The sequence below is a fragment of the Pseudochaenichthys georgianus genome, chromosome 22, assembly GCF_902827115.2.
Source record: "Pseudochaenichthys georgianus chromosome 22, fPseGeo1.2, whole genome shotgun sequence".
NCBI classification, from domain to species: Eukaryota; Metazoa; Chordata; class Actinopteri; order Perciformes; family Channichthyidae; genus Pseudochaenichthys; species Pseudochaenichthys georgianus.
Genome location: NC_047524.1, coordinates 6173530 through 6199060, shown reverse-complemented (window position 1 = coordinate 6199060; position 25531 = coordinate 6173530). Strand labels below are relative to the sequence as shown.

Sequence of the window (25531 nt, the reverse complement as noted above, 5' to 3'; positions counted from 1 at the left end):
AAGCACACGTCTCTCTCTGTGAATCACGTGTTTCTTTCCCCAGCGTCTTCCTCTTGACATCTTTAAAAATAATCTTCCATCCCTTGCAGTTAGCTGTCGTCTCTTCGTGATTCTTGATCGTTCAGGGATCTTTTTTTTAAATCTACACAAAATGTCGTCCAGCTGATCTGCTTACTTTGTTTTGGATTACGCAAGTGAAGCTTTCCTCGGACTATCTCGTTAAGTTTTATGATTTCAAATCAGCTTTCCGAAAGCCCCCTGTGGAATCACCAGGGTCTTAGCTGAATCATCAAATGGGTCATTTTTCATTTTTACTTCATAGCACCATGGAATAAAGTGTATGAGTGGTACTGTATACAGCCTCTGGCTTTTTGTGATGTTGCAGACTTGGGGGTCACCATTACAAATGATCAAAATGCCTTGGAGCAAAATGTTAACTTTACAAAAACGTGATACACTAAAAAGGAAAACGGAACTAGCTTGTGAAGCACTCGTTTTTGATAAGCTGGTTACGGTTTCTCCAAATGGGATAAAAACTAGTCCCTCAAATACCAACCAGAGCCACCTATAGGCGAAGAAAGAAAATGCTTTAACGCCTACATTTGCACAAACAATCAATGAGTGCAGTTTTGTCTCCACTATATAAGTTTATGTTTCCCTTTATTTGAAAAATGTCTACCTACAGTAGCAAAAAATATAAATATCATAATTTATTTTCTCACATTTTGCTTTATCATTATTAAAGAGAAAACTCAAAAAAACGATATAACAATACAATTTCGCTTGTGCCTGGAAACACAAAAAACCTTTGAAGATTGTGTTATCTAATATTGCTCTTTCTAAACAACAACAGATGTGTAAAGTTTAACATTAATATATTCTGCGCCAAACACAGAATCAACCCACATTGCAAAATCACTCAACCCTTTTTTTAATAAGCAAATACAATCTGCGTCTGTTGATGGTTCACACTGGCATGTTTACTCCTACAGATTACCGCTGACACTTAGCCACGTGTGTGTAACCTTTCCTCTTGTGTCCACAGTATAAAGACTTCTTAAGAGCCGGCCGGGGGATTTACGAGGACCTGTGCCGCCGCCTACCTCACTACCCCTCCGACTTCACAGATGGTGAGCTGGCCCTTATGAGAGTGACTCATCTTCCTTAATGTGCCAGGGTGCTCTGGCAGCTCCTCATTTGTCTGCCACCCTTTGCCTCGGACACCCCTGCTCTCCATCTGTGTCACATCTAGCGTTGTCTGCTGCTAGAATGTCTTGCTGCTCCAATATGGTCCAACATCAATGTCATTTCCCAGATCATCAGGCAAGCATATTGCGCTGTACATTGCAGAGTGGAGGTTTTATTGACTCTTCAAATCCTTCTCTATCGGTGAAAAGGTTTCTGTCATCAGTCAAATGAAAGTACACATGTTGCTTGACCTTTATAATTGAGCATTTACATATATATACATTTCTATACGGTATGAATATGTTTCTGTTTAGCAGTAGCAACTAGAGATGCTTCCAAATTTCAGGGAATAATTTCACTCATTTATGGAGAAGAGAGTTTTTGCGGCTGCTCTCTTTTAGTCACTACTCATTTCATTTCAACATGTATATCAAGCTGTAAATAAAAAACAAAGATACTTCTGTCTTGTGAGGGTCCTCAGATAATGATCCTGTAATGGATGTCACAGGACCAACATCATTGCGATCACATTATAGCCATATCTAACGGTTTTATTCCAAATCAAGTTATCTATCATTAGGATAATAGCGATAACTGCTCTTAAAGTGGCCGTATTATTCAAATTGAAGGGTTCATTTTCTACCTCTACTGCGACATCTCTCCATGTTTTAATATTCGAAAAGCTCTCATACTACCTGTGGTGCAGCACCTCTTTTCCCCCTCTGTCTGAAACCAGAGCCCAGTCTGCTCTGATTGGTTAGCTGGACGGTTCTGTTGTGATTGGTCAACTTCTTAGCGGAGAGTGTGTGGGATAGAGACTCCCTCTGGAGAGAACTTGGGGATTTTAGCCTCTGCAGACCATTTACATGCACTAAAACCTATATAACACAGTAGGAAAGGGAAAACCCAGAAAACATAATGCCTCTTTAAAAAATGATGGATTGCACACAACCCAAACACATTGCTCATGTTTTAGTTTTTAAAGGGCAGCATTTAGTATAAGCCTTTGTAAAATAGTTGTACCATATGTACTTGATGTTTCCGTACTGCGGAGGCCCTGAATGATGTTGTCTGTTAATGTTTTTGTCACCTCGAAATTAAAGCCTCCTCCGCTCCATTATGAGGTGAACATGACTCATGTGTTTGTGTTTTTCTCCCCTCAGGTATAGTCGGCAGTAATAAAACTCTGCTGAAGTACATGACCACCGCCATCTTCCTCTACATCGCCATCCTCCTCCCCGCCATCGCCTTCGGATCCCTCAACGACGAGAGCACGCGTGGGGAGATAGGTACGAGCATGTCTGAACAGAGTTGGGAGGTTACTTTGAAATGTCTTCCGTTGCAATTACTAGTAACCTGTACAAAAAATAACAACTGGTAAAGGGTAGTGACAGCTGTCTATGTAGATAGATGGATAGATGGATAGATGGATAGACAGACAGACAGACAGACAGACAGACAGACGGACGGACAGATAGACAGACAGACAGACGGATAGATGGATAGATGGATAGATGGATAGACAGACAGACAGATAGACAGACAGACAGACAGAGGGACGGACAGATAGACAGACAGACGGATAGATGGATAGATGGATAGATGGATAGATGGACAGACAGACAGACAGACAGACAGACAGACAGATAGACAGACAGACGGACGGACAGATAGACAGACAGACAGACAGACGGATAGATGGATAGACAGACAGACGGATAGATGGATAGACGGATAGATGGATAGACGGATAGACGGATAGACAGACGGATAGATGGATAGATGGATAGACGGATAGATGGATAGATGGATAGACGGATGGATGGATAGACGGACAGACGGATAGACGGACAGACGGATAGATAGATAGATAGATGGGTACTTTATTGAACCCAATTTGGCAAATGTTAGCATAAAAACACAAGGCAATGTACATAAGAGAAATTAAAACACAAGAAATAAACATTCCAAAATATTTCAGAAATAGAAATAAAATAGCATTACAAATTAAAAAAGTTAAAGAATAGAAAATAGAAAATATATATACATGTGGAAATACAAATTTCCAGTAACAAATATAATGCAGGATATTATTGTGCAAGAATGGATTATTCAATTTTAAATAGAACAGGAATGTAAAATGTACAGTGGGAGTTTAAGTCCAGTTATTAAGAGATGCTATGGAGCAGAGAGTGTTCAAAAGTGTCATGTAGCAGCATATAGAAATATGGATTAGTAAAGCTTCAGAATGGTGTAAAATAAAAGTTGTTTTGATCAGATAACCTCCCTGTTTGCTTAATCTAATTTCCTCCAGCTTGTTTTCAGCTTTACAAAAGAAACTTGCTGATTAATGAGTACCCATGAGTACTTCCTCCTGAGTTTTCTCTGTGTGTGTCCTCTCTGGCCAGATGTTCGGAAGACCATCATCGGCCAAAGCATCGGCGGGGTCATCTACTCATTGTTCGCCGGCTCTCCTCTAGTCATCCCCCTCACCACCGCACCCCTCGCCATCTTCATCAGCGGTAGGCTTTCCCCTCTTTCACCCAGCTCTGCTCAGCCAACACACACTTATCTTTTCACAGTTTCTGCCGACGGTTGATTTGAAAAAGTAGCCCGGGGTCAGGGGGGGGTGACTACATCGAAAATCAAGAGAAGGAGGTGCCCAACCGTGTAGAACAGCACCTAGAATCTCCTCATCTGCTCCTTTGGAGTCATTTAGCTGTTTTTCACACCAAGGCATGTGTTGCTCTGAGTGTTCCTGGTGCAGTGAAGAAAAAAGCTGAATCAAAATAATGTTTTCATCACAGGAAAGGGCGTTTTGTGACAGTTGTTATAACAAACATAAGAAGTAAGAACATAAGTAGAAATGTGCACAATATTTATAAATATATTACAATACATATGTAGACATATTCATAATAAATTCAATATATTCAACGCTGCAAACATTAAGACATGTAATATACTCATTTTTCATATTTATTGTTATTTTTTGTACAATGTGCACCATTTTTACTTAAACTTCTCTTGTTAATATCAAGACTTTTATTTAGTTTTATATTTTTCTGCACATATTAACTTAACTTTTTCTGTTTATATAACTTTTCTTTGTTTTATTTTAGGTTTTTTTCATACTTTTACATATTTTAAAATAAATATTAATATTATTTGCACATTTTTACTTAAACTTTGTATGTTAATATAAACATTTATGCAACTGTCATGAAACCCAATTTCCCCATGCATAAGTCAAGTATTCTGTTTCTGATATATACAGTGGTGTATTAGTATTAATAAATATGTTAATGCTTGGAACAGAAATATAGCGCCAAATGTGCGATACGGTAATAATCCTTAACGATGCACTGTTGAAAAATTGCACAAATTACATAGATTGAGTATTGTAAATAGAATATTAAAGCGACAACAGAACATAAAGCGTTATGTGCACTGCTGTCGGTTTTTACCCAGCAGCGGTGTTTTGTTGGATTTTAAACGATGGTGACGGCATCAGGCAGCGATGAGATGAGCAGCGACCCCGATGCCAAGATCTGTAGTTTCTGTAGTTTTTTTTATACCGAAGCTGTTTGTTGGGTTTGTGGTGTGATGATCTTTGAAGTAAATGGGTTAGATTCCTGCTAAGCACATTCCCATGGGGGTAATCACAGTAGATTTCCAGCAGCCTTTCTGAGCAGAACAATGGCTTGTTTGTTACGTTGTAGCTCATCTGCACACAAATCTAAATTGTTCTAGTCCTAACAAACATATTTAAATGTCTCTGTCATTCTCATGTTTGAGTGAAAAACGTAATATTTTCCTCAAGTCAAATATCTGCTATAACATGCATAGAAGTTTATAAAAAAAACTATTCCTCAGTTTTATATTCAATTCCTTTTCAAGAATCTGCATTCACAGAATACAAAGAGATTATCGATTCTGTAAATTAATAAACCTAGTTTCTTTTTCATTTTTATATATCAATTGAACCATCATCGATCACTCTCCTTTTGTTGTGGTTTTTTGCATACAATTTCAATTTCAATGTGGCACATGTTACCCAGAGGAGGGTAGCTGTGGTGTTTAATTATAAGGGAAGACGAGCTTACTGCTGCAAAAGACCAAACACACGTCAATTGTTAAACACTAAGTTCTGAGATGGTTGCATTGCTAATGAGGAGTAATTACGTCTCATGATCTATCTGAATTGTTCTGTGTATTTGTTTGTATACACATGCAGTGATACGAGGAATTTGCGACGACTACAACCTGGATTTCCCCGCTTTCTACGCCTGCATCGGTTTGTGGAACTGCTTCTTCCTCATCCTGGGAGGCATCTTCAACGTCAGTCTGCTCATGAAGCTCTTTAAAAGGTATTTCTCATGCAGTTCTACCACTTATTTCAGTAAAATCATACCCATGAGGACATTATTTTGCTGTCTCCCTTCTCTGACAAACAGAACATGTTTTTAATTGGGCGTTAAAATGTCAGTATCTGCAGCAGAATCACTGACACTCAACGGAAAATCTGTTTTCTACAACAAACAGATTTCAGAGAGGATTCAGGGTGACAGCTCTCCTCCCAGCTACCACACATCCAGAGTTTTATATCGTTCCTTCTGCTTCCCTATTGCCTTTAGCCAAAACCAAACGGGGGAAATCGACACATTTTCTGCATTAATTTATCATTTTGAAATATATGTTGATTGCATAATGTAATGGCTGTAGAGTAATGAGACCATCTGCATTTAGATTGGTTCCCCATACTGTAAGTCTCGCTCTCGCTATCCCATTCTGTCTGCCTGGGAAAGTGAAGGCTACATTTACGGCACAAAGCTGCGGAAAACCAAATACAGTGTGTCCTGCGCAGTGTTGCTAACTTATGTTTCATGAAATTAGCCATAACTAGCTCCAAATGTCGCCAGATAATATAATACATCTGATCATCACGCATTCATCTGCATCAAAGGAAGAGACACATTATAAAATATTTCAATATATTTCTTGCTTTTTCCTGATGGTCAGTATAACACGCTTCATTTGTTGCTAGAAACATGCTCTGAGGAAAACGAAAAACAATGTGGTTATCTTTGCAACAGTGGCACCAACATAAAACAACTTGGAAACGCCTGGAAGAAAAATAATTAAAATGTCATCTTCAATAGAGAGGCGAAGTCCCTCCATTTCCGGTGACCACCATGGGACCTTATTTCGGAAAAATTATGTATTGAAGTAAATGGGGAGAGAAATATTATCTTTCGATACCGTTTAAATTGTGCCACGAATTACACATATGATGTTTGTCAATCTTAAAAAATTATTTCCATGTCAAAAAAGTCACAATTTGTGGTAAAACTGTTGAAATATAAGACTATGAACAATACGCAACTAGAAAGACTACAAATCCCAGAATCCCGGTCCCGGTCCCGCATGCTGGCTCTTACAGAACCAACTAACTCCCCTTGTGTGTATGCACAGCTCTCAACGAGTCCAGACGTGTAGTGATTTTCACCTCGTTTAATACTTTACGCCTCATTCTGAAAGAAAGAAGTGAAATGTGCCAACGGGACGGCCGTCTTGGTGTTGGTGCGAGATGGGAGTTGTAGTTCATTGAGCGGTTTCACACACAAAAAAGTGTTACTTCACAGTTTTACAACACATTTAAAAAACTTTGACTTGCAAAATTATCTTTTAAATTGACAAACATCATATGTGTAATTCGTGGCACAATTCAAACGGATAAGATAATCTTTCTCTCCCCATTGACTTCAACACATACTTTTTCCGAAATAAGGTCCCATGGAGCTCCCCCGGCAGGGGAGGGACTTTGCCTCTATATACTCTGCCCTGTCTAATTTGGGGTGTCAAAGGTCACCATGACCCAGAGGTCGCGTTAACCGAATATATTCCGTCTATGACGGATTTTTTTTAACAATGACGGAAAAATCTGAAAGCAGTCCGTCATTTTGACGGATTAGAACAAACTCAGAACAGCACCAAAGTTTCCCCGCAGCAGGGCTCCGGTGTTATGGATGGCCACCAAAAAGGAAATGATATTGTTTCCAGACCTAACTTTGCCGTACAAATCATTGAAATGTCTGGGAGTTTATGCTTTACGCTGTGGCGAACTCCCGCGAGGTGCAGTGGGCATGCATAGCACCGGCGCTAACAGTTCACGAGTGCCCCCCCCCCCCCCTGACAGTTCACGAGCGTGCTCTCCCCCCGTCAGTTGTGTACAGACCGACGGGTAATAATGGATTTTGACGGAAATGTTACGATCCTGCCCGTCAAAATGACGGGCAGCAAACCTCTGCCATGACCTCACTTGCGATATCTCAGAAACACCTGAGACCAATTTTGGAACAACATCATCGGATACACTGATTTTATTTTGAGGGTCAAGGGTTAAGGTCACATTGATGTCACAAGGCAGGTATTTGGCCATAACTCAATAATTCACACAGTAATTATGACAATTTTAGGATACAATAAAGAAGGATGATGTTTTTCAACTGACATGGATGCTTACTGCAAAAATGTTTATTTCTTTCTAATTTTTGTTTTTATCAACACTATTTTTTTCATCAATAGTTTTGTTTTGCCTCTTAATGAATGTTTCTTTGTTTCTCCAGGTCTACAGAGGAGGTCATTGCGCTCTTCATTTCCATCGCATTTGTGGTGGATGCAGTGAAAGGCACAGTCAAAAGTAAGTTCCCAAACACACAGCAAATACCTCTTTTCTATGAACTCACATAAATGTCTCTCTCACAGTCTCCCATTTATGTTTTTCCCACATACCTGTCATTTTGCAATTCAATATTTTATAGTCCACTCTGACTCCAGCATCAAACCTGCCGTCAGAGCCTCCACTCGTACAGCCTCAAATTCATGTGTCATTCTCAAGAAAGCCAATTGCACTGAGAGAGAATCATTAAAAATGCCCAGATTTACACTTTGGAAACGATTATCCACACTTTTTAGATATGTCTGCAGCTCACTAATTAGTGTGGTTTCCCCGAATGGAGAATTCTTTGTTGACTGATGCTAATTATATCTCTTCAACTGATCATTTAGTCAATTTGATTGAAAATATCCCTTGTTATTTTTCCGTATTATCGTCTGTTTGCAGATGAACACTGTAATTTATATTCAATAAACCCAGCACAAGAACAAGCCATACTTTTGGTTATTATAGTGGTGCAGGATAGACAATTCTCTCAAAAATAAACCATACATGACAGCCAAGAAGCAACCATTTGATTTATTAACTTATCAAAATAAGCAGTCATTGTTTTCAAGCATGTATAATAAATGAGTATTTTGTCCAATTAAAAGTAAGAAGCGGAGTTTTTTAGGTGGTTCAGCAGACTGAGAGGCAGAGATACTCCGAAGTAAATTAATCAATCCAGCTTTCAAACCCAGCCTGCAGCCAAACTACCCACTCTCCCGCCTTCATATCATATCATAAATATTTTATACAATTTAATTTGCGACAAATGAGATGACGATAGCTGGATGTAATTTATTTTGAACGCGATGTAGTCGTGGAGATTGCTGGCGCTGTAGTTCAATTTTCAGAAACCATTTGTAGAATACGCTCCTAGCTCATATTCCATTACCATAACATTAACCTATGCCATTTTGTGTACACTTTCCATCCAAAATAGTTTGCAGTACAATACATATGAATGTGTTACCAGTCTCCTGTACAACTTCGTTTGCCTCATAACTTTCTTCTGGTTTGATGAAACGGCATGCAGAAGGAGCCGCATGCAGGTCGTTTCACTCTCTGCAAAGAAAGTGATGATCAGAATGGTTTCTACTGTTATACACAAGGTTGTTATTTAAAATAGTTCGAAAAGCTTATGTAGTTTAACATCCCAACCTTCAACATGATGCTCACTTAAGGAGACTTACATTATGGTTGGTGAGTTGTTTATCCTGTAGATCTAATAAGGGTAGCACAGAGATAAATCATACAGATGTTGAAAGTTACACAATTACATAACGGTACATTCAATTCCTGCATACAAAAAAGAAAAGACTACACCAATGTTATATGTTAAAATCAAAGATATCCTTAAAATGAACAGTAACAGTTTTTATTTGGCCACCTGAACTAGGAAGCATCCCTTTAGTGTAGCGTCACGGTTATCGTCAGCCACATGTTGACGATAGACCTTTTAGATCCCGGACATTGTTAACTGAAGATTGTAGCTAGATTTGAGTAATTGGGTGTCTGGATCTTTAGTTAACAGACATAATGCTAAGCAAACTAGCTGGCACACACTTTTAATGACGGTATGTTATTTTGGAGACGATGACACTGTGAATATTTCAGCTCTTGATCAAAAACCTCTTGAACATCTAGCTCTCAAGTTGTCAGATAAACAGAGAAAACATTAGCCTTTAGCTAGCAGCCGTTCCACCCTGTTTCTGCTACGGAAAACACAATGCATGTTACTGTTTCTACCTGATTCACTTCTCACTTGGAGAAAAGGAGACTTTTGTGAAGAAATGGTCTTAAAACAAACCAAAAAGTTGACTCCAATAACAAACTCCAATTATCTGCGACGCCACCAAACTCATCCTTTGAGAGCCCCCTAGTGGCAGAAAATAATGTATCGTCATTTAAGGAATCTAACAGATTGACTGTTGATCCAGTCACTGCCTTTCATTGTCATTAAAACTATTATCTCCTATATCTACTGTGTGTGAGTGTACAAAGACATGAGCAAAATAGTGCTTTCTACCTTCAGTCAATATTTGTTATGATCCAGTTGATCAGGTTTCAGTGCAGAGCCACAGCTCAGCTGAGGTTTATCTCACTTTTATGTTGTTTTCTCTTCTCTAGCAATCCCTGCACAGTTTGCAATCCCTGCACAGTTTACAGTCCCTGTCCTCCATGTCTACTCACCCAGCAGTGTCCCTTAATGTAATATTTTAAATGATCTTTCTATGGGGATTGGAGCATGAAATACGCTCTCTGTTTTTAAGGCTGCTTGTTGGCAAATAATATTTCTTGCAGGAGGCATGTCGTTTTGAAAGTATTTGATATAACATTTTTTAGTGAATATACAAACAGGGTGGTATTGATTTCATTAGGGAGTTAAAAACGTTCAGGGTATATGAAAATCACTAGGATTCATCCTCTGGGAACCATGAATATCTAACATTTAATGACAATCTTGTCTTATATGTATTACCATATTTAATAGAATGGCTAAACTAGATTAATTAGACTCTGTGGATGTTCAGTCTTTCTCAGGTACTACCACCCACCGACGCTTGGAAACACAACCGTGCAGATTCTCCATCAGGCTGGAGATCTGCTCGGGGGAAACAGGAGCGAGGTGGCGGCGGGATACGCTCTCCCCGAAACCGTCATCCATTGCACTCGAGAGAGGCCGCTCCTCTGCATGCTGCTGATGCTCGGGACGTTATGGATGGGCTACACCCTGTACCAGTTCAAAAGGAGGTACGTGCAGCGCTGCCGCACTCTTCAGATAAATCACCGCAGGAGTTTCAATCTTGTTTGGGAGAGATCTCGTACGAACACTGCCGAGTTGGGGCCTAGACTCTAAAGATTACCTGGAGTGACGTGGCTTTCAGGAACTTTCCAGACGGGCTCTCACAAAGCTCCCGTTTCTGTCGAAGCTTCTGTTCCAGCCTATGATTTAATAAACATTAATATTCTACTTCTGATTGCCCCCAGTAATCAAATCAACCTCAAAGCCGGATTCAATTGTGTAAGCAAAAGGCAGACTGAGGTACTTAAGCAGTGTCAGGATTGCAGCCATTGTCCTTGTCTTGTCTAAAGTAATTGTATTCCTCTCTTATTTGTCTCTCCTCGCTCACTCTCCTCTTTCTTAATTTCTTTCTTTCTCTCCCTTTCTCTTCCAGCCCGTTCCTGCATGTCAAAGTGAGGGAGGTGATGTCGGACTGCGCTCTGCCGATCTCAGTGCTCATGTTCTCCTTCATCGGCTCCTACATTTTCAGTGACATTGACCGTAAGTATCATAACTTACTTTCTAGATGCTAAAGGGACTGCAGTCTAGTTATACTGTTTTATAACGGTATGCAATATACAGATAAATATATAAAATTATATACAGTTCTTATATTTTACAGATTTTTTAAACCCCAGCTGTCATAACACGGCAAAACGTGACTTTGTAACACATTGTAAGATCAAATCATTCACATGGTAATTTGGAAAAACATGTCTCTAATTCAGATTTGATAGATTTCTAAATCTATTGCATTATAAAAAAGCAAACCTCATATTCTAGTGATGTCACTATGTTACAGAAGTTAACAAAAAAGTCCAATGTAGGTGTTTCAGGCAGGAGGGGAGTGTGTGGGAGAGAAACTCCCCCCTGGGAACACAGGGATTTTAGCCTTTGCAGACCATTGACATGCACCAAAACATACATAACACACTACAGGAAAGAGAACCGCCCAAAAGCAGGCCCCATTAAATATGTTGTATTTAAAAGCTCATCTTTTTGTTCATCATTGAACTAAGAGTGTTGAAAGTGAGTCAAAAGATTGGAAATGCTAAAATCATCACAATTGTCTTTGCAGAAAATATACAGAACTTCTCAGAACTACGACAGTCAATATCTGTTCCCCCCCTCGACGCCACGTGCACAGGCACATATTTCTCCTCACAGCTCTTAATGAATAATGAAGTGATTAGCAGTTGTGTTACTGAGCTTTTAACTAGGGCAAACATGTCTTAGGGAAAGAATAGTTGATTTATAACATCTGCATGCGCATTAACATTTCTTTGAACTTACATAATGTGAGTTCATTGTAACACATAGGCCCAAAAGAACAATCTGTATCCTCGATCAAAGCACAGCATTTGTTTGATTCACAACATTGGGTTAAATATGAACAATGAGGGAAAGTAATTTTAAGGAAGCTGTTAGTGGTTGCTAGTCAGCTATATCTTTTTCGCTCGGGGTGTGTATTCACTTTAGGGCTTCGGACTCTGGTCCAAATCTGGTGAAGGGCCCAAACTTGTTGTGTGTTTACTTCCAAAACAGACTGTCTAACTGCAGGGCCTCCACTATTGGTGCCTTTATTGTCTTTTTATGTTCTTTAATCAAGGCACAGGCCAAACCACATGGAAGATAGTCAGTTGTTATCCTCTATTGTTTAGCATCATTTTGAGTCTCCATTCATTGTTGCCAAGGCAGCAGCTGTTCTCCAGAGGTCGGACGCAGAAACACAGAGACAAGCGCCAAACCCTCAAGTGAATTTAAATTTAAGTGCCGGGCCAATTTTCTGTTCCTTTACCTCCAGAGACAATAAGTCATAAGATAATAACCCCATTATTGCATTGTCATGTCCTCCTAAATGTAACCAGCTGCACTTAATTCAGCAGCGTTTGAGGTGATACAGCCCTAAATGAGATCTACAGCAGAGGAAAAAAGAGAGAGCCAAACACAGGAAATGATTTTTGGTGTGAACGTGAGTCATAACAGCAGTAACAGAGACAGTTATGTTAGTGAAGATGGAATCTGATGAGCTGGGAAGTACTGATGGAGAATTTAAAGCAAAATAATATTTACAAAATGACATTCCTGTCTCCATTTAAAGTCCACTAAAGAAACTGATGCTTACAATTGAGCTATCATAGAGATGTAATCAAGTAGGTCATGCCCTAAGCTACAATTATCTAACAAAGAAATAACTCATTACAACTCAAAGGTGTAATTAGGGCTGCAGCCAAGGATTATTTCCCACTATTATCAGCTAAATGTATCTAATTATTAATGAAAGAAAACAGCAAATCCTCATATTTAAGAAGCTGGAATTCCCAATGTTTGATGTTTTTGAATAAAAAATGACTACAATTATAAAATGTTATCAAAATAGTTGACATTTATCAAGTGGTAGAAAGTACTGTACTTGTAATAGAATATTGTAGGACCATAGTATTTATGTTATTCAAGTAAAATACCTAATTAATCCTTACATATCTGCATTTATCTTCTGTTGATTGAGTATCTGATTAATCGTCTAAATTTTGTTTGGCTCAAGTTGTAATGTTCTTCTCTTGCTCTGTGAACAGTTCCAGTTTTTAAAGTTCACGACCGGCCCGTCTTCAGGGTGGCTCCATTTGAGCGTCTGTCGGCCCTCAACGTGGTCAGCGCCATGGGCCTGGGATTCCTCCTGGCCCTCCTCATCTTCATCGACCAGAACATCGTCGTCTCGCTGACCAATGCGCCAGAGAACAGGTAGAGACAAACATGCCTTCATATACAGAATCATTTTGACCAAGAATGCATCATATTTTAATCCTATGATGACTTTTTGTTGTGACTTTATTTACAAGTAGATAACTGTCGATTCTGTCCAAAACGATAAAAATAGTGAGGGTGAATCCTGGGATTATAATCTCATGCAATTACCGGTTTAAACTCTTTCTATGACCCTTTGAAAAGCCACCAAAGACCTTGGGGATGTGCAGAAACTGGATATTTGCCGGTCTGTTTGGGAGGGGAGATGAACTGAAGCAGAAACTTGACATCTGAGTCAAATGTTCACAGTCAGGGAGCTCTGAAGAAGCCTCAGAGCCAAAACACCACGCTGAGCTTTTCACCCTGTTCTTCTGAAATGTGCATTGGACAGACCACTTCAAAGCAGCCCTACAGTGGACATCTATAATGATGACATTTCCACCCAGCATCGACATTTGTTCGGCAGAAATTAATTGGATCTGGAAGTTTGGGGAAGATTTCACTGGAAGGCAGGACGACGGTTGCTATAGCAGGAAAAACAAAGTGATTTCCAAGCATGCCGATCTTTTTAACGCCGTCACAATATGTACATAAAATAGAAGTTGATGTAACACCTATCAAAAAGGTTTGTAAGCACAGTTGCTTTCATGTGTACCTAACAATAGAACAGAAGCGGAAAACAGCGATGGCTATTTCTGTTCCTTCTCTCGACTCGATTTGACTAATGCATCCTTTGATTTGCACAACATCATTTTTTTGTACCTGGAAATAAGATGTTTATCGAACCACACCTGCACCAGATCACTTCTTTGTTTTCTGTCATAATTTATTCATTTAAAATATTAGTCATTATTATGCAGATCATCATACATTCAGTAATGTTTCCACTGAAGGAAAATAGGTCAGAATGAAGCTTGGTTAGTCTTATCCTAAGTTATTTAGGGATTTAGAGAGTAAGAAATCAACCCTCTTTTCCTCTATTGTGCAGACAAATGTTCTGTGGCATCAGATCACAAGATCAACCCTTTATGTACAGTTACTTCAATGTCACATACATATGTTTTATATATTGGATTTATGGAAACGCGAGAGACGTGTCCATTGATTTCCTATTTGTTGAATGAGTTAGTGAGAGATATGAGCAATTGTAGTCCGGTTGTATTGAAGGGCAACGCTAATTTTAGGTTATTGATGCCCTTTGAATTTGTGTAACTGAGTGTCACATGTGCTCATGTTTATGATACTTACAGGTATTGTTCAGCAGTATAGCCTCCACATATTAACACCACTATGTTGAAGTGAAAAATGCAATAGCCAGAAGTAAAAGGCTAACATTAGTCTAGTTGGCTTATAATATAAGCTAACTACATCAAGGTTACATGACTGCGTGTCACCACCACTAATCTAAAAGCTGCTAATGTTCGGGCTGATGACGTTTAGTAGCCTCATTTAATCACTTGTTTGCGATGGCCATTTTCGGACATTCACGAGTGTATTCACTGACATATTTTATGTTATTGGACAAAATGTTAAGATATCTTAATTGTGTGTCAACTACAGACGTTTTTTCAGGCATCTAACCAACAACACATTTAAAAAAGAAAATTGACTTTAAGACGAGGGGACTAGACGTGGTAAAATACAATCAAATGTACAGGTTTTAGGACTCAGGTGGTTGCAGGGATAATTGTGAGAAGATGGAACTTATAAGGCCAGGAAAGACATTAAAAATAGGCGGGAAAACAGACAAAGACAGGAAGCAAAAACAGATATGACGCACTTTGGGAAAATAAATAAACATTAAATAAAACCGCAACCAGTAAAGTAGAAACTAGGATAATGTTAGTTTTCTCATGTGGGTGAGTTGTGGTGGTTTAGCCTGTTGTTGTTGTTGTTGTTGTTGTTGTTGTTGTTGTTGTTGTTGTTGTTGTTGAGTGTAACAGTTGCATTGCTCCGCAGGTTGCTGAAGGGCACGGCGTATCACTGGGACCTGATGCTCTCTGGGCTCATTAACATCCTGATGTCGGTGCTGGGGTTGCCCTGGATGCACGCCGCCTTCCCCCACTCCACCCTCCATGTGCGCCAGCTGGCGTTCGTGGAGCAGCGTGTGGAGGGAGGGCACCTCTACGAGACGTGAGTTACCCGCCTCCTCATCGCCGGTGCTAATCAGATGCTCAATTAAAGGTCGTCCTCACGCACGCGGTGACCGGCGATTTTGTGTCGCAGGCTACTGTATCCTGCTCTTAGCTGATTCAATGATTACTATGTAACTAACCATTTTGTCTCCGGGTTGAAAAGGTGTGGGTGCTTTCAAGAGATGAGAGGATTAAGGTTAACATTACGGCCAAAGTTAGCTAAGGATTCTTCAAGTAATCAAGTGTGATAATAATGCACAAGGCACAATCTTCTGTACGAGATCTAATAAGAAATGTTGATTGAAAGAAGATATGCAATCAAGGGTTTTGAATGTATGCATATGTCCAGAACTTATTATTCCAAATGTAGTGGTAATGTAAAGAAAAGTTCCTAACCTTTTTTTAAATGTCAACTTTTGAAAAGGAATTGAGCATACTTATACTTTGCATTTCAAGGACAACTACAAATTAAATAAAGACGAAGGCGTGAAAACGCTAGCCCGTTTGTTGCAAACTGTATGTTCATGAGTTGTTCAACTAAAGACACAGTTTCCCTTCAAAGATTTTTTTATCCCCATCGTTTGTCAGACGCCTGGACAGATACTGAAAATATAGTTTTTCCTGGAACCTCACAGATGTATCTTGTCACTTCTTTGTGGGTCTTATCCATAGGTCTTATCCCTACATTTTAAGAACCAACATTTACTGTATATTAATTACTTTGCTTTTACTCCCTTCACTCTTCTCTGGGAATAATAAAAGGATGGACTTTTCTGTTACAATTTGTGCAATTCACCAGACAATACAACACCTTCAACTCTACATTGTATCATCAAAATATAATGCTTATTGATCTTTGAGTGACTGTGCTACACAACACAACACTTGGTTGACTTGACTTGGTTAAGACAAGGAGTTCATATAAACCCAGTGAACATGATGATTGTCAAAAGATGCTGAAAACAGACACATGGACTGCAAACAACATAATGAACCATTGGGCCATAATTGCTCATAACTCCAAGGACGAGTTTCATTGTGCGAGCTCAATGTCAGTTTGTGTAAGAACAAGGCCTGTCGGTGAAAAGACCATAGAAATCATGATATAACATATTTCTGTAAATGAGTCCAAGGCTAATATATTTCCCTCAAACTCCAAGAAATTGCAAACGGAAAATTGTGATTTTTCAAATGGAAAATGTGCAGGAACACTGATAAGAAAACCTTGGGAAAAAACGTTGTCTGTTGAATTATATTAAACAATCATGTGCGGCGCTCCAGTAAGCGTTCATCTGTGTGTGTTATTGTGTGTCCTCAGTATTGTCCAGGTGAAAGAGACGCGGCTGACGTCACTGGCTGCCAACATCTTCATCGGTGTGTCGGTGCTGCTGCTGCCCCTCCCGCTGCAATGGATCCCCAAACCCGTCCTGTACGGCCTGTTCCTCTACATCGCCCTCACCTCCATCGACGGAAACCAGATGTGCGACCGCATGGCTCTCCTCCTCAAGGAGCAGGTGAGGAAGTGTGTGTGTGTGTGTGTGTGTGTGTGTGTGTGTGTGTGTGTGTGTGTGTGTGTGTGTGTGTGTGTGTGTGTGTGTGTGTGTGTGTGTGTGTGTGTGTGTGTGTGTGTGTGTGTGTGTGTGTGTGTGTGTGTGTGTGTGTGTGTGTGTGTGTGTGTGTGTGTGTGTGTGTGTGTGTGTGTGTGTGTGTGTGTGTGTGTGTGTGTGTGTGTGTGTGTATCAAACGGTAGACCGGATTTGGAGGACCGGATCTGAGCCAAAGAATATTTGCAAATATAATTGTTGTTGTTTGTTTTAATCTACTCTGAATCCCAGGTGGGTTTAGTGAATTTAAACAGATCAGCTCATAAATAAACATTCATTATTTAAGGTTGTTATTTTCTGACCCTGTTTTCTTCTATTGTTATATATGAAAAACAATATTTGCAATATACTGTACTTTACCAAAAAGTAAATCTACAATAATATTTGTCTTGTGTCTATTTTCCTCTGTGTCCGATTTAACCTTCCTACTGAAAAACAAAAGTCCTAACAGTACACCTCACACACCGGCGCCTCCAAATGGCAGTGAGAGGTATTTGTTCAAAATGTATTTTGGTTATTGTTAGGATTATGTTTTAAACAGGACCCAGGCAATGACTGAAGATGTTTAAATGGTTTATTGTTAGGAGACTCAGGCAGGTTTGGTGACTATGGAGGTCCGGAGTGGAGGTAGGCAGTTCAGGCTGGACTGAAAACAAGGCATGCAGGTATGGTGAAGGAAGAAGCAGGCAGGTTGGCTGGAAGCTCTGGCGGACGATGGCCGAGGGATTGCACTGGAGAGGAGAAACTAATTACAAAAAAGTACGGAATAACACGCAGACAGGGTAACTGAATGGGCAGCCAGGAGGATGTACTACCACTGGTGTAGAAAACAATCTGGCGGTGAGTTGCTGGGAGACTGGAGTAGATAAGCTGTGTCCTGATTGGCTTGATGAGGGACAGCTGAGTCGGACGGCCAGGTGAGAGCAATCAGACTGCTGCCTGCAAGGGAAACCACACCCCCTACACACACACACACACACACACACACACACACACACACACACACACACACACACACACACACACACACACACACACACACCGGGGAACAAACAGGGACACAGATTGGGCCATGACAGTTATTGGTACTTCACCTGGATGTTTGAACTCCACCGTGCAGAATAATGTATTCACATAGATTTATTAAACAGCAAACTATTCTACATTAAGTAAAATAACAAAAAACTCTTTACATACTATAATGTCAATAATACAAGATGGCAAGTTACCAGCCTGTGACTCATAACATTTATTTAGTTTGAGACATATTTAAAGACCTCCACTGTTGAGAGTCTTCAGTCTTGGTTTTATACATTTAAGATTCTTTCTCCAGCTCCCTATCTGGACATACTTACACAAAATTATCATGACTACATTTAAAAATAACAACAATTTATTTTAAAATGTTCTACAGAAATCTCAAAAATATCATAATTGTGAATTATTATGGCCACGATAATCATATATGGAAAATCGTGATAGCCCTAAAACAAATAAGTCATGTTTCCAAAATGATAGCCAACATTGTGAAATAGATTCAATGCAATGGTTCAGACCTGCCACTGGATCAGTTGGAAGAGATGAGTTTGTTTCATCCAGACTGAAAACAAAGACGGTGTTTTTTTACATAAAAGTCTTTAGGAGTTCAGGTTTTAAAATAGATTCAGCCGCTTCTCTCCTGCACCCCGCCTCACACACTCACACAGGAGACCCCTCACGCTATAAATACACTTCATTAGATAAAACCCACTGAAGCTGAGTGTTATGATCTCACCCCGCTGTGCACTTCTTGAAGGTGTGTGGGCCGTCCTCTTCCCCGAGTCGTTTCTTTAAGACAGCAGGAGACATGAGAACAGGAAAGGTCCTCAGCTTGAATATTAATCTCTCCCGATCCTCTCCTCCTACAGACCTCCTACCCTCCGACCCACTACATCCGCAAAGTGCCCCAGAGGAAGATCCACTACTTCACCTTCCTGCAGATGATGCAGCTGCTGGTGCTCTGCACGTTCGGCATGTACCCCATCCCGTACATGAAGATGATCTTCCCTCTGCTCATGATCATGTTGATTCCAATCAGGTACGACCTCGGCCATTTTGTCCCAGAAAATCGTTTTTTCTGATCAAACATATTTGTATTGTGTTTCGACAATGCATAAACAGTGTTTGTCATTTAGCAACATATATGCATACAAATGAGACGGTGGTCTGTACTGATGGTATGTACAAAGAGAACAAATAACACAAACAAACAATAACAACGACTAAAGTAATCCCCTACATTCACTGCCAGTACAATACATACACACGATTCTTTATCAGGAACATTGTTAGAAAATAGTTTGATGGAAGGATTCAGCAGCACATTTTTAACAAGTTCTGTCTGACCTCAGTCTGGATGATTTCATCCTCAGGGAAATGTGGATGGACCTATCTTTGACTAAACCAATCCTTCTCAATAGCACCTTTTGGGACGATAAAGGTGACGATACAAATTTAGATTTATTTTCAATTAAAGGTACATTTATTTTTAGTTACATTTTCTTTTTATATAACTTAAGTTTAATGTCAACAAGTCATATTTTTTAAAGAAGCTGAAGCCTTACGGTACGTCCACACAGCAGCTTTTCAAAAATCTTGAAAATCTTGGAGCTGGGCGTGTCTGAAAGCTTGGGGATTTTTTGCGAGCAATGCGACCAACATCCAATCACATGAATCTCCCGCCCCCGACATACAAAGGAAAAAACCCCGGGGATTTTATGTGAGTAATATATATATATATATAAACTCCCCAAACAGGCGAAAACCTACCAGTTTCACCCACTGTCTCTGCCACCTCCCTCCATGCTGGTTCCTCCGGTTTGTATCCCGGTAAATAGTCTGGTCGTAAAGAACCGGGTGATTTGCTACCGTAATTTCTCGTTTGGAATATGAGGAAATGAACTGCGGTCTGGCTCTCCCAGCATACATGTGGTTTGATTGGCTAGGGCTTGTACTGTCAGATTTGCATAAACGGGATTTGATTGGCTGACGCTTCCAGCTCAGCTTCAAAAGTTGAACATTGCTCAACTTTTGAATCCTGAAAATCCTGGACATCCTGGAAATCTTCGCTTCACTCCCCCACAATGCAGTTCGGCGAAAAGTGAGGCAAAGTGACGTCATCCCCATTCAAAGTCAATGGGCAGAGAAGCGTTGGAAGCGGTGGAAGATTCTTCTGAAGCTGCTGTGTGGACGTACCCTTCGACCATTTCACATATTTTTCATGAATTATTTTGTACCATTCTCATTAAATGTATATATGCTGTACATGTTGTCTCAGCTGGAAACACACACACCATACATCCAACAGCATTACATATGCTATTTGTGAACTCACAGAATAATTCACCACACTCTCCTTCTTCCTTACTCCTAGCGGAATGCCTTCAATGGATGCTCTGATCTAGAAAAACTTGTAAAATGTAAAGAAAAGTAGCATCTGTATTTTCCTATATTTGTGACGATATGGTGTGATTTTACGCTTGTTAGTTATGCAGATAATAATCATCATTCACACACGTTTCCACACATTTTATTCTATTTGAAAAGCCCATATTTAGCAGTATGCACGCCTGATTAAAGGAGTATCATTGTTCTTCTAGTGGAAACATCACATCTATTGCAAATTATGAATGGCTTATTGGTTGCCATTAAAGTGCTATAAAGTTGTTCAGTGAAGAGCCATTATGTCAACAGAAGTACAAATACATAACGAGAACATCCAACCAGAGGGACTTCTGTTCTCCAAAATACTCTTGAACTATTATTGAGTTTAACTGTTTGGTAATTTAAATCGTACTTATTTTATGTTGTGCGCTTGGGGCATTACACACACACCTGATATATTGTAACTTATGCTTACAGTTGCCTTACATTTAGCAGACAATGAGCAATATCAGCATTCATTTAGACATTGTGTTTGTGGTGAATATAAGTCAAAATATTCACTTTTATTTTCACCTTCCTGTATCGGTCCAACCAACTCCTGAGGGGAATATTTCTTCTTTAGCTGCTTATATTTAGACTTTAGAGTGTGGTGATAATTCTTTTAAACCACAACAAAACCATTTGCATACACTTGGTCATTGTATCTTTGTTAAATTAGTGACTTGAGCAACTTTAATTCAGAGATCACAGTTTGGCCTTTTCTGATGCCACAATAACTACAATGCATTGAAAAGAAGACTTTTAAAGAGGCCCCATTTTGTTTTTTGGGTTTTCACTTTCCTGTACTGTTATAAAGGTTGTGTGCATGTAAATGGTCTGCAAGAGATAATATCCCTCCAGAGAGAGTTTTTCTCCCACACACCCCCACTCCCTGCCTTAAACACCTACATTTAACTCCTTTGTTTACTTCTGTAATATAGTGACATCACTTTGTAACACTTGCGCTTCTATTGGCTAGCGCTCCAACACATTGAACGTGATAGGCTAAGGGGTGGGACATCTCCAAGCGGTTGACCAATCACAACAGAGCCGGCCAGCTAACCAATCAGAGCAGACTGGGCTCTGGTTTCAGACAGAGGGTGAAAAGAGGTGCTGCAGCACAGGCAGTACGAGAAGAATAAAGACCTTTTTGAACATTAAAGCATGGAGACATGTCCCAGTAGAGACACTACATACTAATATGAACCTGAAAGTTAGCATAATAGGGCCCTTTAAAGTACTTTTTGAGTGTGAAGACTCATTTGTTTCCAGACCTATAGTGCCTTTGTGCACACAACAAAAGTACACACCAGCCACCACTGTAACGCTGATCCTATCTCTTGTTCTCTGCTACTACTGAGAGCAAAGTTCATTTCATTTCAAACCTTTATTTATACAGATAAATCCCATTGAGATCATTGATCTCTTTTTCAAGGGAGACCTGCTCAAGTAGTTCCACATGAAACATAAAAACATAAATAGAACAACAAAAGGACATCATACAGCATCATTTACATAATTATCCACATAAACAGGTACCAACAGCTTCCGATTGACTAGCATCCAACCGAGCTTTAAAAACATTTGGTGGCACCAGATTGTTCAGTTTCCATTTAATTTGCAGACTATTCCAAGACAGAGGAGCTGCGCATCTAAAGCTGTCTTCCCTAAGACAGTCCTAGCAGTTGGCACATTTAATAAAACTACAGCATGCGATCTCAGGCAGTAGCCACTTACAATTCTCCGTGAGATCAGGGAGCAGGTATAAGATGGAAGTTTCCCTAACATGGCTTTGTATATAAAACTGTAAAGTGATAAATCATGTAAAGTGATACATCTTGTGAGATAAGATTTGACATTCTGATGGTTGGGGCTTTTGTTTCCTCGTGTTTTCTCTCCCTGCGCTGCTCTAACAAGAAACGACTGACATTGATTCTGTCTGCTCTGTGTTTAGGAACAACGTGCTTCCTCATATCATTGAGGCCAAATACTTGGACATAATGGATGCCCAACACATGTAGCGACAGCTGGAGACAAGTTCTGGATCCACAAGAAAACCGTCTGGAATTTGAAGGGGAAAAAAATAATACAAATACGGATTTAAAAATATTTTTCAATGCAAAACTGTTTGGAAGCAAAAAGGAGAGATACCGACTATTTTGATTTTTGTATCTGATAAGAACATTCTTGCAGGTGAAGCACTTGAAAATTGGAAGTGATGTGAGAAAGAGAGATGAGGAGCTGTGGGAATTGTTTCCAAATGTGGACGGACAGCCTCTCGTTGGGAAAGTTCTGCCAAAAAAAAAGGAAAATCCAGAACCCTGTTTCCCCTCTGTTTGACCCTGTCAGCCTGTCAGTGACATATACTGTACCTCCATGTTCCTCCACATTTTACCAAACCCTTACTGGAGTGTAGTCATCTGTGTGCTATGGGTTAGTGCTTCAAGTACTCACTAATACTGTGTAATTATTAAACAATTCTGCCATTATAGAGAGGCGTATTTGCACAATGTAAGCATGAACACTCGCATTGTGTTTTTACACCGTCATTCTACATGCTTACACTGTGTTGCTAAGTACTTAAACACTTTTCCGTGGGTGAATTAACGCTGCATTCAAACCACTGCAAAGTAAATGTGTACCCTTTGTAATTCTGTCATTGTGCAGTGTGAAAACCGTTACATTGCTGCACCTTTTAGCTGTGATTTTAATGTGACACTTGTGCTTATAGTTTCTAAGACATTCCAAGAAAATGCAGCATTCATCAAGGAGGTAAAAGGAACGTGTGTGTGTGTCATAGCCACACTACTAAGCTACTTTATCCGTCTAGCTTCTTGCCAGGTCTTTCAGAAACCTCATTTCTAAAGCTGCATTCACATCAGCTCTTTGCCTGGCTGAAAACAACTAGTTGGTTTAGTTTTTATTGTAACGTCCCCTGCTAGCTTGCACCACCACATACAGCTGTCATCTGATTGGTTTCTTGTCGAACGGTCAGCGCTAAACGAGATAAAAAGCTCGGCCACAATTTCGAGCGATATCCGGCGACAAGTTAGAGCGATATCAGGCGACAAATTCGAGCGAAGTTCAGCGACAAATTTGAGCGATGTCCGGCGACAAGTTAGAGCGATGTGAATGCGGCTTTGGGTGGAATTCAGCTGAATAAAATAAAATAACATTCCACAGTTATATATTATATTTTGTAATTATTTAGAGCAACAGCACAAACCAAACTATATTGTGAAATATTTATCAAATTATGAATATATTAGAATATATTATGGCAATATACAAATATAAATATTTATTTATCATTATGACAGTTTATCTTTTAAGCAAAATAATGAAAATTGTTTGTGTTTAAGCTGAAACGGAAAGTAGTTTGTAATTCTGTTTGCTCCTTCACATTCCTGATCCACAGTTACTGATTGTTGAATTTTAGCGTCTTGTCTTACATCAGGCTGTGCCGCTGTGTTTACACATCAAAGTCATTCCAGTTCATGTCGAAGTCCAACACCGTTCTGGTGCATTGGTAGTAAAGATGAAAGGCAGGTAAAGGTAAAAAAAAAAAAAAAAAAGATTACAAAAAACCTTTAAAAAAACTATTTGTGAGCTTTGGATTAAACAAAGTGCATCCTATTTTTGTTTTATTTTGTGAACAAGTGTTCAAAGATGAGTTTTAGAATAATCTGGTCTTGTTTTCTATTTAGATGTTATGATTAGATCAATGCTTGCAAACGTTGTCATGTAAAAAATCCAGACGTCTGGAAAGATTATCTTGTTACAGTACAAAAAATAAAACACAAAAAAAAGACAATTTATTTTAGCAGACACTGTTTAACCTAAAGCATGTCTAATCTGGGTTTTTGATACGATGTAATGCTAATAGACATGTATCCAAAAGACTAACAAATCAAACAGCTCAATATTCAGCAATACTGTGTATACAAACTGGTGAGATTCAGGTTTCACAGCGGAAGTGGTGAAACAAAAGCCAAAAGTTGCATTTTTAAGACTTTTAGTTCATCTATAATAAAACTGCTCTGTGCTGATTCAATTATTTCAAACATCAAGAAGAAAAACAAATGTTTGCCCGTGAACAAAGCATTCACAGCGCTGGGTTTTATTACTGTTTACTTGCTTTCCCAAAGTCCTAATGGCAGCTCCCTCATGCACTGTTCAACTTTGTCTTACAGATGTGAGAAAGATGTCCAATTTAAGCAGATGTCTCATGCCGAGATAGCAAGGCATGAAAGGAAAACTCGGAAGCATTTGCATAATCCTTTGGATTAAGGTTTAAAACAGCTCTGGCGAAAGAGATGTGAGGTATGAAGTAATATGTACAGTTTGCAATGCAAAGTTTAGTTTTTATCAAGTATCCATTATAATCCACGGCAAGGTATTCGTTTCTAACTTTAGACAGAGTACAGAGATTTAACCATTCTTCTTCTTACGTGACAGTATTGTTGTTGTTCCTTGATATCTTCTCCGTGCTGATGATTTTGGAATATCAGCAAACTTCTCTCAGAGGGCCTGACTTCAGATTCAGACGTTTGTGAAACCTTGACTCCCCTCCTCCTGATTGGATTTGTTTGAAATTGCGTACTGTGGTGTTTTTGCTTTTCTTTTCCTGATTTCATATAGCCTACTTTTTCTAATCATGAATGTAAGATGTTTGGGTTTTTATATAGCATAATCATTTAGGTGTCGAACAGAAACTGTAATTTTGTCAAAAAGATCAGCTATATTTGTAAGCTGTAATATGTAAAATGAGAAAAAATGGTTATAAAACAGAATGTGTTGGTTTATTATAGTATATATATACTGTACACTGAAAAAGAGAAACTATCTCAAGCTGTTTGCCAAATAAAAAGTAGTAGTGATGTAAATGTTG

The 25531-nt window shown here is 39.3% G+C and overlaps 1 protein-coding gene across 3 annotated transcripts in view; it reads left to right on the top strand.

The window, feature by feature from the left end:
* The window catches only part of slc4a11 (solute carrier family 4 member 11), a 160957-nt gene extending 135442 nt beyond the window's left edge, over positions 1 to 25515 (top strand). For all 3 annotated transcript variants that reach the window (XM_034112256.2, XM_034112259.2, XM_034112257.2), the window contains exons 10-21: positions 1046 to 1130; positions 2352 to 2477; positions 3597 to 3710; positions 5426 to 5558; positions 7818 to 7891; positions 10444 to 10663; positions 11089 to 11195; positions 13271 to 13436; positions 15399 to 15572; positions 16893 to 17088; positions 19086 to 19255; positions 22595 to 25515. In XM_034112256.2, coding sequence (XP_033968147.1) covers positions 1046 to 1130; positions 2352 to 2477; positions 3597 to 3710; positions 5426 to 5558; positions 7818 to 7891; positions 10444 to 10663; positions 11089 to 11195; positions 13271 to 13436; positions 15399 to 15572; positions 16893 to 17088; positions 19086 to 19255; positions 22595 to 22661 — 1632 coding nt within the window. In that variant the 3' untranslated portion in view covers positions 22662 to 25515. The remainder of the gene's footprint in view (positions 1 to 1045; positions 1131 to 2351; positions 2478 to 3596; positions 3711 to 5425; positions 5559 to 7817; positions 7892 to 10443; positions 10664 to 11088; positions 11196 to 13270; positions 13437 to 15398; positions 15573 to 16892; positions 17089 to 19085; positions 19256 to 22594) is intronic.
* Positions 25516 to 25531: the final 16 nt, after the last annotated feature.